General features: G+C 48.8%; 1 protein-coding gene across 1 annotated transcript in view; it reads right to left on the bottom strand.

Annotated features, from left to right (window-relative positions):
• The window catches only part of LOC141161208 (syntaxin-binding protein 4-like), a 154,390-nt gene extending 137,558 nt beyond the window's left edge, over window positions 1-16,832 (bottom strand). The window contains exon 1 of the mRNA XM_073645987.1: window positions 16,510-16,832. Coding sequence (XP_073502088.1) covers window positions 16,510-16,574 — 65 coding nt within the window. The 5' untranslated portion in view covers window positions 16,575-16,832. The remainder of the gene's footprint in view (window positions 1-16,509) is intronic.
• Between the last annotated feature and the right edge of the window lie 1,772 nt (window positions 16,833-18,604).

Consider the following 18,604-nt stretch of genomic DNA (forward strand, 5'->3'; position numbering starts at 1 on the left):
TCTCCAGAGTGAAATCTTTGCTAATGAGGTGTCAGTATGATAGACACGCATCTTTGGTTTTTGAGAGGGATTACGGGAAGTACCGGTCGCCCGACCCTTATAGAAACTGCAAGATGTCAGTGAATAGTAAAGTTGTTACAGGACTGGTTGACACTGCGGGGTCCCTGAAAAGATCCAGATCAGGGATCCTGGAGGTCGTCAGATCCTTCTACTCGCACCTCTTGGGGAAGAGGGATCTGGATTGGGATGAGATGTCGGCTTTTCTGGCTGAAGCCGTCCCCGAACCAGGGGTAGACCCCTCTCTTGACGTTTTGACAGAGATGATCAGGGAAGAGGAAGTTAAGTTGGCGATTGAAGGGCTTGCCCTGAAGAAATCTCCTGGTCCGGATGGCTTAACATCTGAATTCTATAAGACCTTTAAGGACGCCTTGGTTCCCCTCTTGACTGAGGTATTCAATGAGTGTCTTTCCTCGGGCACTCTGCCAAAGTCAATGAGGAGGTCTGCCCTGATCATCTTGTCAAAGGGTAAGGACCCATCTTGCATTGAGAATTGGCGTCCCATAGCGCTTCTCAATGCAGACAGGAAGGTTTTGGCAAAGATGCTGTTTAATCGGCTGGTGAAATTTGCACCCCAGCTCCTTTCGGGGGCCCAGCATTGCTCTGTTCCGGGCCGCAGTACAATTAGTGCTGTACTCTGTGTCCGAGAGGCGGTGGAGCAGGGTAGGGCTGGCCACTGGAAAGGGTACATGCTGTCATTGGACCAGGCAAAAGTGTTTGATCGGGTTAATCATGAGTACCTCTGGTCTGTCCTTCTGAGGTATGGCCTGCCGGGGGGGTTCGTTGATTGGCTTAAGACCTTGTACACTGGGGCAGAGAGTTTCCCGCTTGTGAACGGTTGGATTGGCAGCTCTTTTGAGGTTGGGTGTGGTGTTCGCCAGGGTTGTCCCTTGAGCCCGCTACTGTACGTGTTTGCGATTGACCCACTTCTTAGGAGGGTGGAGCGTGGACCGTTGGCTGGGATCGGGATGGACCGGGCAGCACCGGAAGCCACTCTGAGAGTGGTGGCGTATGCCGATGACGTCACCGTTTTTGTTTCCTCTGCTGGGGAGGCAGAATGGCTGATGTCAGAGGTAAATCGCTACTCGGAGGCATCCGGGTCTAAGATCAACCGGGATAAGTGTGAGAGTCTCTGGCTGGGAGGAGGAGATCCTGGTTTTGATCTCCCGGACACCCTTCCAGAACCCAAAGTCTCTGCAAAAGTTCTTGGCATCGAATTTGGCCAGGGGGATTACCCCAAACAAAATTGGGACAGCAGGCTAGAGATCGCCACTCAGAAGGTGAACCAATGGAAGGGTTGTTCTTTGACCCTAAGGGAAAGGGTAAACCTGATCAAAACTTACCTGCTCCCTTTGCTGATCTATCTGGGCAGTGTGTGCATCTTGCCAGAGCCTCTCTGGACTCGGGTCTACAGTTTGTTCTTCCAACTGTTATGGGGGAATAGACTGAACCTGGTCAAGAGGGAGGTTACTTACCGTACGAGGAGACTAGGAGGGTTGGGTATGGTCAACCCTGTGGTATTCCTTGTGAATACCTTCATTAAGATCAATATTGCAAACCTCTGGAAAGAGAGGGCTCCTCCGTGGGTATTCTCCTGTAAGGGATGGTTTCAGCCTTTCTTCCAGGAATGGGAGACAGGAGGGCAAGTGAAGGATCTCCGCACACCGCATGGACATCTCCCGGCTTACGCTACCGTGGTTCTGAAGGTAATTCGCCGGTGGGGTCTGGGAATGTGGGAGGTCAGGACTCTGCCAAGGAAGCTCCTTGACAAAAGGGTTCTGTTGACCCATTTTCAGAGGCCTCTGGCGCTCAGGGATTGCCCAAGTCGGGATCTTGGGGTGGGTCTGCATCTTTTGAATTCTATCAGGATCCCCTCGAAGGTTTGGGACTTGGCTTGGCGCTGCTTCCATGGGAAACTGTGTGTGAGGGACAATCTGAAGTGTAGGAGCTCTGAGGACAGGAACTGTCCTCGGGAGCATTGTGGTACCATGCTTGAAAGCATGGACCACTTCCTGCTTTGTTGTCCCTTTAACACAGAGGTGCACAACAGGGTGGGCGCCTCCATTGGCTGGCCCCGGCTGGCCGGTCTCTCTTATGCGGAATGGGCCTATGGAGCATTCGGGGACCTGGGTGGTCGGGACCGCTGCACCTTATTTCTAGTTAGCGCAGTGGTTAGGTATCACACGTGGAACGCACGGTGCTTAGTATCGACGCAGCGGAAAATCCTCCCAGTGGACGATGTGTTTAGGACCATACTCGGTGACCTGGTGAAGGTGCGTTCTCTGGAGTATGAGAGACTGGGTACACGGAGGGCCGCTCTCCTCTGGAGGGGCTTTTCTTTTAGTGTGCCCTAGTCTGGTCATCTCCTCTCCTGGTGGTGGGCTGCTGCTGACACCATAGATTTTTGTTTTATTGATCAGTAGACAGTGATGTAGGGCTGCAGGCGCCAAACTTGGGCTGTGTCAGTTGTGGTTATTGTATTGTTTGTTTCTGTATATATTGTATATATGGGTTTGGGTGGAGGTGTTAGGTTGGGTGGAGGGAAAAGGGGGGAGGTGGGTTCATCTTGTGGGACACTGGTTATTTGGGTGAATAACTGGCACTGCCTGATCTGGCCTATGGACGTTGGACTGAGGCATGAGGCGCAGGACCAGCTCTCAGGTCAGTGCCGGGGAGGGACTGGTGGGCTCGAATGTGGGGGGTTTTGTTTTGTCTTGTATATATTTGTATAGTTAGTATTTATTTTATTTAAAAAAAAAAAAAAAGAATGTATATATTAGTTTGTATATAATTTGTCGGCTATTGTTTATTATATTGTTATTATTTGTTTGGTAACCAGACCAGATATTATGGTGTAGGTAGTTATTATTGTGTATATATGTATAATATGTGTGTGAGGAGAGAGGGAGCGGCTGGACCAGTTCATTACATTGTTTATTTTCTGGTTATTAATTTTGTTATGTTTCTGTTATTATTATTATGTTTTTCATTTTTATAATAAAAGATCTACAGGATGTAACTCAGGATCAATAATGTAATGTATGTACACAGTGACTGCACCAGCAGAATAGTGAGTGCAGCTCTGGAGTATAATACAGGATGTAACTCAGGATCAGTAATGTAATATATGTACACAGTGACTGCACCAGCAGAATAGTGAGTGCAGCTCTGGAGTATAATACAGGAGGTAACTCAGGATCAGTAATGTAATGTATGTACACAGTGAGTGCACCAGCAGAATAGTGAGTGCAGCTCTGGAGTATAATACAGGATGTAACTCAGGATCAGTAATGTAATGTATGTACACAGTGACTGCACCAGCAGCATACTGGGTGCAGCTCTGATCAGCTGCTAGTCAGTGTGCTGATTGCGGGTGTGGTGGCTGCAGATCCTGCTGTGAGCTCCTGATCTCTGAGAACCAACACCTCTCCACCTGGGGACCTGCTCTCTCTCTTTCCCGGAGGGAGAGCTGGTTTCTGGGATGAGTGAAGGAGCCAAGCCCCAGGCTTCTGCTTCCCGAACTGGGCCGGCGGGGGGCAGAAGAAACCAGCAACCGGCCTGCACATCAGAGGACTCGGGGGTGAGACGCTGCACCAGGAGTCGCAGCAATGTGGCTCCTACTCCTCCCGGGATTGTGGAGACCCCTAGAAGCCGCAAGGCTTCCAGCATGGAGGTAAAGCCTGACAGCGGCGTGCATGATGGTGCTCCTTCCGGAGGAAAGCGGAGTGCTCACGGAGGTGAGGCCGACCTCCCTGAGGGGGGTTGGGCGCTGCAGGGGCCCCGGGAGTCTGTGTCCACCTATGCCTCCCGGGTCATGATCCGCCTCCGTGAGTATGAAGATGCCAGTAAGCTCATCAGGAGGCTCCGGGAGGAGCTGCGCTGCACAAGCGCCAAAGCTGCGGTGGCCTCCAAACAGAGCAAGGCTAAACTCCAGGCCGAGGTAAAGCGACTGACCAGCGAGATTCACCTGCTGGAACTGAGGAAAGCTGACATCAGGGAGCAGAGTGGTCATTTCAAAGAAAAACTAATAAATGAAGACCGCTTTAGAGAAATGGCTGATACCAGAGAGCAAAGGCAGATGGGGCTGCAGCCTGAGAGCCAGGTGGATGATGAGAGTGATGATGACCAGCAGCAAGCCCCACCTGGCAGCCTGCAAAGTCACCCGCAGGCCACGTGCAGCGAGCTCCCTGCAGGACAGGCAACAGTGACATCCGGTCGCAGTTCTGCCGGCTCTGGGGAGGACAGTGACAGCAGCGGCCAGGGAGGGGCGCTAATGGCGGAGATTAAGCTCCTGGAGTCCCCAGTGTGCCTCCAAAACTTCCATCTTGGTGACGATCTACCAGAAGAGGCACCTGGGGGCCACAAAAAGGCAAAGAAGACCAAGCCAAAGCTGCAGGAAGCGGTAAGATACGTATATGCCCCCCTCCCTGTACCCCCTGAGTCGGCGGCAGGCTCAGCTCGCTGTATAAGCCCCGTTGCCCAGCCCAGCCCGGGTTCTGCTGTGGATCCGGTGCAAAGGGGCGGGGAGATTACAGAGCGCGGTAGTGAGGCGCAGAGCTCCGTCTCTGCTTGTAGTAGCGGGGACGCAGCAGGAGGTGCATCAGCCGAGAGGCTGGACAGTGAGGGCGGCCCGGCGGCGGGCGTTCCATCAGGCCACGATGCTGTGGTGCGCTCCTCAATGGGAGGGGGGAGCAGCCCGGTGTCGGGGGAAGCTCCGGTAGCCTCGGCACCTCTGAATGCTGTTGCCACTGATCACTTAGTTGAGAAGCGGCGGCAGTGTGAGGGGGCTGTCGGGGCTGAGCGCTCCGGTCCTCCCACGAAAGTGCTATTTTGTGTTGGCGTCGCTGGCCCGGAAGATCCTGATGCTAAAGATCAGCGGCGCCTAACAACATCTAAAGATCAGCAGCACATTATTCCGAATGCCAAACAGCGGAAATTACCGACCAATGATGTGGAGGGCACACATAAGACCGGGGGTGAGGTCGCCTCCAGTTCTATGGAGGTGACTGAGCCCCTTGTGCCTGATCCAGAGGTCAAAATGTCATCCGCCATTGTTACTGGTCCAGCAGGAATGAATGTGGTGGTGGGGGTGAATGAGGCTAATTCATTGTCTAGTGGTGTGGTTGCTGGTTTGGTGGAGGGTGAGATGGAGGTGGGTAATGGTGTTGCTGTTCGGGCTGATGTGGTCACTGGTCCGGTTGCCCCCCCCGGGGTGGCAACACCTGTCCAGAGTTATGCCAGTGTCACCTCCGGGGCAAATAGGGCATCCTCCTTGTCTCCGGGCTTTGGGGACGGCATGTTGCAACGGCGCCTTCTGGAGGCTCTAAAGAAGGGGGAGAGATCACTAATGGTAGAGGGTCGAGAGGTTGATCTATCCTTCTGGATAGAGAGGCATGGCCTCGGGGCCTTCCGAGAGCAAAAAGGGGGGGGATACAGTGTGGTCCCTCCCAACAGCCGGGCCAGGCAGTGTGCGTAGGAATGTGGTCCGTCTTCGGTGGAGGGGCAGTGATGCATGTCCTCCAAGGTCTAAAGTTGTGGAGCTCCTGCTGAGGATGGGCTTCAAGGCGATTGACATCTACGCCTTGATACATCCCTATTCCACGCCTGAGTTTGATATCAGCTTTGTTCGGCCGGAGGGGCTTGAGCTCTTCTGGGCGAATTATGAGCTGGCAAAAAATGAGCCCGGCTGGCGAGACTTTGCCGTTCAGGCAGTGTCTCGCCAAAACCAGATCAAGAAAGTGACCGTGATGACTCGTAACGAGTCGCTTTCTTGCTATGACATCATGACGTGGCTTGGTCGGTATGGAGAGGTGGTGGAGATGCCAAAGAAAAACCGCGACGAGTTTGGTATCTGGTCAGGGGCCTGGACGTTTATGGTAAAACTTAAGCGTTCAGGTGGTACGGTTGCCCACATTCCATCGTCTGCCTTCCTGGGTAGGGATCGTATCCTGGTCTTCTACCAGGGGCAACCGAAGCTCTGTCACAGGTGCCGCAACCCCACACACTTCAGTGCAAACTGCACTGTGCAGAAATGCGCGTTTTGTGGGTGTGTCGGCCATCTTGCCGCCTCTTTTATGTAGATTAGGTGCCACCTGTGTGGTGAGTTAGGTCACCCATTCAGCCGTTGTCCTCGCTCCTTCGCTAATGCAGTCGAGACCCCGGTGGGAGTAAGCCGTGAGGCCGATTCTGCTGGGGAGGGGACTAGCAGGGGTGGGGGAGCCGAGGGGCCAGGGAAGAAAAGCAATAAAAAGACGCCTGCCCAGCTGAGGCGTCTAGACAAGCGCAGACAGGAGAGGGAGCGGGGCGAGCCCCAGACTACCGGGCAGCCCCTGTCCTGGATGCCAGTCTTGCTGCTGAGGCCCCGAGGGATGATGAGTTGGATGAGGAGGTCAGGAGGATCCACAGGGAGGAAACCGCCTCTGCCTCAGAATCCTCCCATTATGAAAGTATGGATGAGGATAATCAGCGGTGGCTAGAGAACAAGCGTAAGCTCGGCACCAAAAAGAAGAGAAAGAAGGGAGATAAAACATCTTTTCCCGGTCTGACCAAGGTACCTAAGGAAGGTAAAACTGACTCCCCTCTGGTTGATCTTTCTAACCGGTTCCAAGCCCTTGATAACATCTCTTCCTCTGAGGAGGAGGCCGAGGGTGAGGTTCCGGCTTCAGCGGAGCTTACAGGGGGTGCCGAGTCTCCTTCTCCTGGGGATGCAGGGTCCTTGGGGGGAGGGACTGGCCCAGAGTCCGGAGACGAGGACGAGAAAAGAAGGAAAAATGTGGGAATGGACACCTCTGTGTCATTAAAGAGGGGGAAGGATTCCTCCTCTGAGGCAGAGGGTAAGGGGAGTGGGAAGAAGAAAGCCATCTAACTCAATCACCAATGATGGCGGTACCCACTCCGTTGACGCTGGCTTCCATTAATGTCGCCAGCTTTAAGTCAAATATGGCTAGATTTGCGGCCTTTGATTTTCTCAGCCAGGTTGAAGCTGACATTTTCTTTTTGCAAGAGACCAGGCTGCCAAATATGGCAGAGGTGTTTATAGCTAAGAGGGAGTGGAGACTCGGGCCCTCCTATTGGTCTCTTGCGGCCGAGCCGTATAGCGGAGTAGCGGTCCTTTTTACCGCACCAGTAGAATGCCGACGGGTTATTGAGTTAGAAATGGGGAGGTGCCTGATATTAGATGTCCTCATGAAGGGACAGGAGCTTCGGCTCATTAACATTTATGGTCCCCAATCTAAGTGGGACCGGAAGTGTCTCTTTACGAGGATCAAGCCCTACCTTTTTACGAGTCGGCAGGTCGTCTTTGGAGGGGACTTCAACACTGTCACGAGGCCCCAGGATAGAGGAGGTTCCAGAGACAAGCTGACTTATGATAGCGTCGCCCTTAATAGTATAGCTAGTGAGGCTCGCCTGGTGGATGTCCACATCCGGCACACCCCAGGCCACGAGGGGTTCACCTATCATAGAGGTAACTGTAGGTCCATGATAGACAGGTTTTATTTAAAGGAGGAAGCCGTCTCTTCAGCAGTATCTGTTGTTGAGGTGGAGTTCTCCGATCACTGTATGATTTTGTTTTCCCTGAATGTTACAGAGACCCCCCGGATGGGAAGAGGCTTTTGGAGGCTCAATTCGTGTCTCTTGGAAGAAGCGGAGATAAGACAGTCCTTTGAGGATTTTCTTCAGTGCCAGGTACCCTTACTGGATCTTTGTAGTAGTAAGTCAGAGTGGTGGGAGATGTTCAAGAAAAGGGTGGCGAGATTCTTCCGCCAGCTCTCGAGCCTCAGGAGCCTGGACAGGTATCGCCTGTATCAGGGCCTGAGGAGGAAACTCGAGCATCTTGTCTCAACTGGAGGTAGCCGCGAGGAGATCTCCAGAGTGAAATCTTTGCTAATGAGGTGTCAGTATGATAGACACGCATCTTTGGTTTTTGAGAGGGATTACGGGAAGTACCGCTCGCCCGACCCTTACAGAAACTGCAAGATGTCAGTGAATAGTAAAGTTGTTACAGGACTGGTTGACACTGCGGGGTCCCTAAAAAGATCCAGATCGGGGATCCTGGAGGTCGTCAGATCCTTCTACTCGCACCTCTTGGGGAAGAGGGATCTGGATTGGGATGAGATGTCGGCTTTTCTGGCTGAAGCCGTCCCCGAACCAGGGGTAGACCCCTCTCTTGGCGTTTTGACAGAGATGATCAGGGAAGAGGAAGTTAAGTTGGCGATTGAAGGGCTTGCCCTGAAGAAATCTCCTGGTCCGGATGGCTTAACATCTGAATTCTATAAGACCTTTAAGGACGCCTTGGTTCCCCTCTTGACTGAGGTATTCAATGAGTGTCTTTCCTCGGGCACTCTGCCAAAGTCAATGAGGAGGTCTGCCCTGATCATCTTGTCAAAGGGTAAGGACCCATCTTGCATTGAGAATTGGCGTCCCATAGCGCTTCTCAATGCAGACAGGAAGGTTTTGGCAAAGATGCTGTTTAATCGGCTGGTGAAATTTGCACCCCAGCTCCTTTCGGGGGCCCAGCATTGCTCTGTTCCGGGCCGCAGTACAATTAGTGCTGTACTCTGTGTCCGAGAGGCGGTGGAGCAGGGTAGGGCTGGCCACTGGAAGGGGTACATGCTGTCATTGGACCAGGCAAAAGCGTTTGATCGGGTTAATCATGAGTACCTCTGGTCTGTCCTTCTGAGGTATGGCCTGCCGGGGGGGTTCGTTGATTGGCTTAAGACCTTGTACGCTGGGGCAGAGAGTTTCCCGCTTGTGAACGGTTGGATTGGCAGCTCTTTTGAGGTTGGGTGTGGTGTTTGCCAGGGTTGTCCCTTGAGCCCGCTACTGTACGCGTTTTCGATTGACCCACTTCTTAGGAGGGTGGAGCGTGGACCGTTAGCTGGGATCGGGATGGACCGGGCAGCACCGGAAGCCACTCTGAGAGTGGTGGCGTATGCCGTTGACGTCACCGTTTTTGTTTCCTCTGATGGGGAGGCAGAATGGCTGATGTCAGAGGTAAATCGCTACTCGGAGGCATCCGGGTCTAAGATCAACCGGGATAAGTGTGAGAGTTTCTGGCTGGGAGGAGGAGATCCTGGTTTTGATCTCCCGGACACCCTTCCAGAACCCAAAGTCTCTGCAAAAGTTCTTGGCATCGAATTTGGCCAGGGGGATTACCCCAAACAAAATTGGGACAGCAGGCTAGAGATCGCCACTCAGAAGGTGAACCAATGGAAGGGTTGGTCTTTGACCCTAAGGGAAAGGGTAAACCTGATCAAAACTTACCTGCTCCCTTTGCTGATCTATCTGGGCAGTGTGTGCATCTTGCCAGAGCCTCTCTGGACTCGGGTCTACAGTTTGTTCTTTCAACTGTTATGGGGGAATAGACTGAACCTGGTCAAGAGGGAGGTTACTTACCGTACGAGGAGACTAGGAGGGTTGGGTATGGTCAACCCTGTGGTATTCCTTGTGAATACCTTCATTAAGATCAATATTGCAAACCTCTGGAAAGAGAGGGCTCCTCCGTGGGTATTCTCCTGTAAGGGATGGTTTCAGCCTTTCTTCCAGGAATGGGAGACAGGAGGGCAAGTGAAGGATCTCCGCACACCGCATGGACATCTCCCGGCTTACGCTACCGTGGTTCTGAAGGTAATTCGCCGGTGGGGTCTGGGAATGTGGGAGGTCAGGACTCTGCCAAGGAAGCTCCTTGACAAAAGGGTTCTGTTGACCCATTTTCAGAGGCCTCTGGCGCTCAGGGATTGTCCAAGTCGGGATCTTGGGGTGGGTCTGCATCTTTTGAATTCTATCAGGATCCCCTCGAAGGTTTGGGACTTGGCTTGGCGGTGCTTCCATGGGAAACTGTGTGTGAGGGACAATCTGAAGTGTAGGAGCTCTGAGGACAGGAACTGTCCTCGGGAGCATTGTGGTACCATGCTTGAAAGCATGGACCACTTCCTGCTTTGTTGTCCCTTTAACACAGAGGTGTACAACAGGGTGGGCGCCTCCATTGGCTGGCCCCGGCTGGCCGGTCTCTCTTATGCGGAATGGGCCTATGGAGCATTCGGGGACCTGGGTGGTCGGGACCGCTGCACCTTATTTCTAGTTAGCGCAGTGGTTAGGTATCACACGTGGAACGCATGGTGCTTAGTATCGACGCAGCGGAAAATCCTCCCAGTGGACGATGTGTTTCGGACCATACTCGGTGACCTGGTGAAGGTGCGTTCTCTGGAGTATGAGAGACTGGGTACACGGAGGGCCGCTCTCCTCTGGAGGGGCTTTTCTTTTAGTGTGCCCTAGTCTGGTCGTCTCCTCTCCTGGTGGTGGGCTGCTGCTGACACCATAGATTTTTGTTTTATTGATCAGTAGACAGTGATGTAGGGCTGCAGGCGCCGAACTTGGGCTTTGTCAGTTGTGGTTATTGTATTGTTTGTTTCTGTATATATTGTATATATGGGTTTGGGTGGAGGTGTTAGGTTGGGTGGAGGGAAAAGGGGGGGAGGTGGGTTCATCTTGTGGGACACTGGTTATTTGGGTGAAAAACTGGCACTGCCTGATCTGTCCTATGGACGTTGGACTGAGGCATGAGACGCAGGACCAGCTCTCAGATCAGTGCCGGGGAGGGACTGGTGGGCTCGAGTGTGGGGGGTTTTGTTTTGTCTTGTATATATTTGTATAGTTAGTATTTATTTTATTTTATTTTATTTATTTAAAAAAAAAAAAAAAAAAAAAAGAATGTATATATTAGTTTGTATATAATTTGTCGGTTATTGTTTATTATATTGTTATTTGTTTGGTAACCGGACCAGATGTCATGGTGTAGGTAGTTATTATTGTGTATATATGTATAATATGTGTGTGAGGAGAGAGGGAGCGGCTGGACCAGTTCATTACATTGTTTATTTTCTGGTTATTAATTTTGTTATGTTTTTCATTTTTATAATAAAAGATCTACAGGATGTAACTCAGGATCAGTAATGTAATGTATGTACACAGTGACTGCACCAGCAGAATAGTGAGTGCAGCTCTGGAGTATAATACAGGATCAGTAATGTAATGTATGTACACAGTGACTGCACCAGCAGAATAGTGAGTGCAGCTCTGGAGTATAATACAGGATGTAACTCAGGATCAGTAATGTAATGTATGTACACAGTGACTGCACCAGCGAAATAGTGAGTGCAGCTCTGGAGTATAATACAGGATATGACTCAGGATCAGTAATGTAATGTATGTACACAGTGACTGCACCAGCAGAATAGTGAGTGCAGCTCTGGAGTATAATACAGGATGTAACTCAGGATCAGTAATGTAATGTATGTACACAGTGACTGCACCAGCAGAATAGTGAGTGCAGCTCTGCAGTATAATACAGGATGTAACTCAGGATCAGTAATGTAATGTATGTACACAGTGACTGCACCAGCAGAATAGTGAGTGCAGCTCTGGAGTATAATACAGGATCAGTAATGTAATGTATGTACACAGTGAGTGCACCAGCAGGATAGTGAGTGCAGCTCTGAAGTATAATACAGGATGTAACTCAGGATCAGTAATGTAATGTATGTACACAGCGAGTGCACCAGCAGGATAGTGAGTGCAGCTCTGGAGTATAATACAGGATGTAACTCAGGATCAGTAATGTAATGTATGTACACAGCGAGTGCACCAGCAGGATAGTGAGTGCAGCTCTGGAGTATAATACAGGATGTAACTCAGGATCAGTAATGTAATGTATGTACACAGTGACTGCACCAGGAGAATAGTGAGTGCAGCTCTGAAGTATAATACAGGATGTAACTCAGGATCAGTAATGTAATGTATGTACACAGTGACTGCACCAGCAGAATAGCGAGTGCAGCTCTGGAGTATAATACAGGATATAACTCAGGATCAGCACAGGATAAGTAATGTAATGTATGTACACAGTGACGGCACCAGCAGAATAGTGAGTGCAGCTCTGGAGTATAATACCGGAGGTGACTCAGGATCAGTACAGGATCAGTAATGTAATGTATGTACACAGTGAGTGCACCAGCAGAATAATGAGTGCAGCTCTGGAGTATAATACAGGAGGTAACTCAGGATCAGTGCAGGATCAGTAATGTAATGTATGTACACAGTGAGTGCACCAGCAGAATAGTGAGTGCAGCTCTGGAGTATAATACAGGAGGTAACTCAGGATCAGTATAGGATCAGTAATGTAATATATGTACACAGTGACCGCACTAGCAGAATAGTGAGTGCAGCTCTGGAGTATAATACAGGATGTAACTCAGGATCAGTAATGTAATATATGTACACAGTAACTGCACCAGCAGAATAGTGAGTGCAGCTCTGGAGTATAATGCAGGAGGTAACTCAGGACCAGTAATGTATGTACACAGTGACTGCACCAGCAGAATAGTGAGTGCAGCTCTGGAGTATAATACAGGAGGTAACTCAGGATCAGTACAGGATCAGTAATGTAATGTATGTACACAGTGACTGCACCAGCAGAATAATGAGTGCAGCTCTGGAGTATAATACAGGAGGTAACTCAGGATCAGTGCAGGATCAGTAATGTATGTACACAGCTAGTGCACCAGCAGAATAGTGAGTGCAGCTCTGGAGTATAATACAGGAGGTAACTCAGGATCAGTACAGGGTCAGTAATGTAATGTATGTACACAGTGACCGCACTAGCAGAATAGTGAGTGCAGCTCTGGAGTATAATACAGGATGTAACTCAGGATCAGTAATGTAATGTATGTACACAGTGAGTGCACCAGCAGAATAGGGAGTGCAGCTCTGGAGTATAATACAGGATGTAACTCAGGATCAATAATGTAATGTATGTACACAGTGACTGCACCAGCAGAATAGTGAGTGCAGCTCTGGAGTATAATACAGGATGTAACTCAGGATCAGTAATGTAATGTATGTACACAGTGACTGCACCAGCAGAATAGCGAGTGCAGCTCTGGAGTATAATACAGGATGTAACTCAGGATCAGTAAGGTAATGTATGTACACAGTGACTGCACCAGCAGAATAGTGAGTGCAGCTCTGGAGTATAATACCGGAGGTGACTCAGGATCAGTACAGGATCAGTAATGTAATGTATGTACACAGTGAGTGCACCAGCAGAATAATGAGTGCAGCTCTGGAGTATAATACAGGAGGTAACTCAGGATCAGTGCAGGATCAGTAATGTAATGTATGTACACAGCGAGTGCACCAGCAGAATAGTGAGTGCAGCTCTGGAGTATAATACAGGAGGTAACTCAGGATCAGTATAGGATCAGTAATGTAATATATGTACACAGTGACCGCACTAGCAGAATAGTGAGTGCAGCTCTGGAGTATAATACAACTCAGGATCAGTAATGTAATGTATGTACACAGTGACTGCACCAGCAGAATAGTGAGTGCAACTCTGGAGTATAATACAGGATGTAACTCAGGATCAGTAATGTAATATATGTACACAGTGACTGCACCAGCAGAATAGTGAGTGCAGCTCTGGAGTATAATACAGGAGGTAACTCAGGACCAGTAATGTATGTACACAGTGACTGCACCAGCAGAATAGTGAGTGCAGCTCTGGAGTATAATACAGGAGGTAACTCAGGATCAGTACAGGATCAGTAATGTAATGTATGTACACAGCGAGTGCACCAGCAGAATAGTGAGTGCAGCTCTGTAGTATAATACAGGAGGTAACTCAGGATCAGTACAGGATCAGTAATGTAATGTATGTACACAGTGACCGCACTAGCAGAATAGTGAGTGCAGCTCTGGAGTATAATACAGGATGTAACTCAGGATCAGTAATGTAATGTATGTACACAGTGACTGCACCAGCAGAATAGTGAGTGCAGCTCTGGAGTATAATACCGGAGGTGACTCAGGATCAGTACAGGATCAGTAATGTAATGTATGTACACAGTGAGTGCACCAGCAGAATAATGAGTGCAGCTCTGGAGTATAATACAGGAGGTAACTCAGGATCAGTGCAGGATCAGTAATGTAATGTATGTACACAGCGAGTGCACCAGCAGAATAGTGAGTGCAGCTCTGGAGTATAATACAGGAGGTAACTCAGGATCAGTACAGGATCAGTAATGTAATATATGTACACAGTGACCGCACTAGCAGAATAGTGAGTGCAGCTCTGGAGTATAATACAGGATGTAACTCAAGATCAGTAATGTAATGTATGTACACAGTAACTGCACCTGCAGAATAGTGAGTGCAGCTCTGGAGTATAATACAGGATGTAACTCAGGATCAATAATGTAATGTATGTACACAGTGACTGCACCAGCAGAATAGTGAGTGCAGCTCTGGAGTATAATACAGGATGGAACTCAGGATCAGTAATGTAATGTATGTACACAGTGACTGCACCAGCAGAATAGCGAGTGCAGCTCTGGAGTATAATACAGGATGTAACTCAGGACCAGTGCAGGATCAGTAATGTAATGTATGTACACAGCGAGTGCACCAGCAGAATAGTGAGTGCAGCTCTGGAGTATAATACAGGAGGTAACTCAGGATCAGTATAGGATCAGTAATGTAATATATGTACACAGTGACCGCACTAGTAGAATAGTGAGTGCAGCTCTGGAGTATAATACAACTCAGGATCAGTAATGTAATGTATGTACACAGTGACTGCACCAGCAGAATAGTGAGTGCAGCTCTGGAGTATAATACAGGAGGTAACTCAGGATCAGTACAGGATCAGTAATGTAATGTATGTACACAGTGAGTGCACCAGCAGAATAATGAGTGCAGCTCTGGAGTATAATACAGGAGGTAACTCAGGATCAGTGCAGGATCAGTAATGTAATGTATGTACACAGCGAGTGCACCAGCAGAATAGTGAGTGCAGCTCTGGAGTATAATACAGGAGGTAACTCAGGATCAGTACAGGATCAGTAATGTAATGTATGTACACAGTGACCACACTAGCAGAATAGTGAGTGCAGCTCTGGAGTATAATACAGGATGTAACTCAGGATCAGTAATGTAATGTATGTACACAGTGACTGCACCAGCAGAATAGTGAGTGCAGCTGTGGAGTATAATACCGGAGGTGACTCAGGATCAGTACAGGATCAGTAATGTAATGTATGTACACAGTGAGTGCACCAGCAGAATAATGAGTGCAGCTCTGGAGTATAATACAGGAGGTAACTCAGGATCAGTGCAGGATCAGTAATGTAATGTATGTACACAGCGAGTGCTCCAGCAGAATAGTGAGTGCAGCTCTGGAGTATAATACAGGAGGTAACTCAGGATCAGTACAGGATCAGTAATGTAATATATGTACACAGTGACCGCACTAGCAGAATAGTGAGTGCAGCTCTGGAGTATAATACAGGATGTAACTCATGATCAGTAATGTAATGTATGTACACAGTGACTGCACCTGCAGAATAGTGAGTGCAGCTCTGGGGTATAATACAGGATGTAACTCAGGATCAGTAATGTAATGTATGTATACAGTGACTGCTCCAGCAGAATATTGAGTGCAGCTCTGGAGTATAATACAAGATGTAACTCAGGATCAGTAATGTAATGTATGTACACAGTGACTGCACCAGCAGAATAGTGAGTGCAGCTCTGGAGTATAATACAGGATGTAACTCAGGATCAGTAATGTAATGTATGTACACAGTGACTGCACCTGCAGAATAGTGAGTGCAGCTCTGGAGTATAATACAGGATGTAACTCAGGATCAGTAATGTAATGTATGTACACAGTGACTGCACCTGCAGAATAGTGAGTGCAGCTCTGGAGTATAATACAGGAGGTAACTCAGGATCAGTACAGGGTATATAATATTTGTAGATAGTGACACCACCATACATACTGATCATAGGGAACAGCCAGGGATCTGAATACCTATAGCTCATCCCATTGATGAACATTAAAAAGGGTGATAACAGGGAACAATCGCATGTATTCAATATTATAGCACAGTTGTAAGAGAAACTGAGGTTAATGTCATTTTGTGTTAGTAGCAGGTATCTCAGTTTCCCTACCTGGGATCCCACCACAGCCGGACCACCTTACACCCTACAATCAGTCATCTTGGACATACATGGGGTAAATCTCTACATAATCAACCAATGGACAAAGTACAATCCTGTTTAAGTTCTTCATGTGGCCTATATTCCTCTGAAGGAAAGTTAGGACGTCCTAGCTATTTCTTAAAGGGGTATTCCAGCATTAGGACCTGACATCTGCAGAATCACCCACTCGTCCTGGATAAGAAAGTTCAGGTAAAGACAAGACCTGACTACTCCTTTAAAATCAGAAATTTCAGTTCTGGTCTGAGCCCACTGGACCACGACCAACAGGCTATTTCTATAAGGAAAACCAGAATTTGTGGTCATACCCCTTTAAGAACTTCGAGCCTAGATCCATCCTACCTGGATGGGTTCCCATACCTCCACATGGGGGTTGTTCTCCGCTCTACTCACCAGTATATTAAGGACAGACCGTCGAATCTCTCCAGCTGCTTCCCAGAAGGTTTGAGATAGGACATTTCATCCGAGACCCCGGGGTCTCAACTTGTCCTGCCTGAAGACCCCAGGACGCCTCAGAGCGAGAGCCGTGAGCCCATGTCTGTGCACACTGTGCCTCCTTAATGCCCTATCATCTCAGCTCTTCCTGCGCTAATCGCACAGGATTTCAGGCACACAGCGGCAGGCCTAATCTCAGCTCTGCATATGACTTCCACACCCCCACCCATCCTCTGCCTCCGGACTTCTTGTCCCTCCCTGGACCAGCTGGCGTTGTGTCCTCTTCTCCTTGGCGATCTACGGACCTGGTTTAATGGGCTTATTCCAGCAGGAGATGGGTTAATAACGTCCGCCTTCCTTCCTAATGTGACCTGCAAATCCTGGCGACCAAAGGCTGTGACCCGGTCAATGATTCTGTAACGTGACTGGGAGCGGTTCTCAATGACGGCATCAAACGTGATGAGTGTCAGGGGCGAACACACCATTGGTGCAACCTGTGCAAACGCATAGTGGCCCAAGAAGTATGGGGGCCACTATTACCTCCAAAGCAGGAGGAATTGTGTATCTATTGGATTCTAAAGGGCTCATATACTGCTCTTGCCCAGGGGCCCCTTCAGTCTATGTCCACTCCCGATGGGATTAGATGCACAGAGTTCCTTTTATACAAATTGGGGAACTTGGCAAAAGGGAAATGAAGCCTGCCCCCGAAAATTTTGCTTACTTTTGTTCTTGTTATTTTGGTGGCACATAATACCGCCCTATAGTGCCACATACAGTTTCTCTATCAGAGAAGGACAGCTAGTAGTAGAGACCATTTCACAAAATTAAGGGGGTTCTAAATTGGGGGCTTGTGTGATACCAACACAAAGTAGCAAGTATTTGTGAAGTGCAAAGGAAATGATACGAGGTTTTCGAATTATTTTTAAACTATAAATCTGAGAATTGTAAGGTGCATTTGTTTTCAGCCCTTTGTAGTCTGATGCCCCTAAATAAAATCCTGAGTGATCAATTATCTCCAGAATTTACATAATTAGTAACCTGAGTCTACCTGAGGATGATTTCTTCTTGGTGTGAGAACATTAGGGAACAAACTGCATCATAAAAACCAAGGAGCCCACCAGACAGGTCAGGAATAAAGCTGAAAACCAAGGAGCTCACCAGACAGGTCAGGGATAAAGCTGAAAACCAAGAAGCCCACTCAACAGGTCAAGGATAAAGCTGAAAACCAAGGAGCACACCAGACAGGTCAGGGATAAAGCTGAAAACCAAGGAGCACACCAGACAGGTCAGGGATAAAGTTGAAAACCAAGGAGCACACCAGACAGGTCAGGGATAAAGCTGAAAACCAAGGAGCACACCAGACAGGTCTGGGATAAAGTGGTGAAGAGTAAAGCAGGGTTAGGTTATAGAAAAATAGCCCAAGCTCTTTTCATCTCACGATGTACTTTTCAATCCATCATCCAAAAATGGAAGGAGTATGGCACAACTGTAAACCTAAAAGATATGGCCGTCCACCTACAATGACATCCCAAGCAAGGTGAGCACTAATTAGAGAAGCAGCCAAGAGGCCCATGGTCACTGGAGGAGCTGCAGAGATCAACAGCTCAGGTGGGAGAATCTGTTTACAACTATTAGTCATATACTCTACAAATCTGACCTTCATGGAAGAGTATCAAGAAAAAAGACATTTTTCAAAGCAAGCCATAAGCAGTTCCATGTAGGGGACACAGCGAGCATGTGGAAGAAGGTGGTCTGGTCAGATGAGATCAAAGTAGAAATTTTTGGAGTAAATGCAAAACGCTATGTGTGGTGGAAAACTAACAGTGAACATCGCCCTGAAAACACCATCCCCACTGTCACACATGGTGGTGGCAGCATCCTACTATGGGGAGGCTTTTATTCAGCAGAGGCAGGGAAGCTGGTCAGAGGTGATTGGAAGATGGATGGAGCTAAATACAAGGCAATCCTGGAGGAAAACGTGTTAGAAGCGGCAAAAGACTTGGGACTGGGGTATAGGTTCACCTTCCAGCAGAACAACGACCCTAAACGTCCT

The sequence above is a fragment of the Phyllobates terribilis genome, unplaced genomic scaffold (assembly GCF_046119375.1).
Source record: "Phyllobates terribilis strain yellow unplaced genomic scaffold, ASM4611937v1 Scaffold_9__5_contigs__length_417890890, whole genome shotgun sequence".
NCBI lineage: Eukaryota > Metazoa > Chordata > Amphibia > Anura > Dendrobatidae > Phyllobates > Phyllobates terribilis.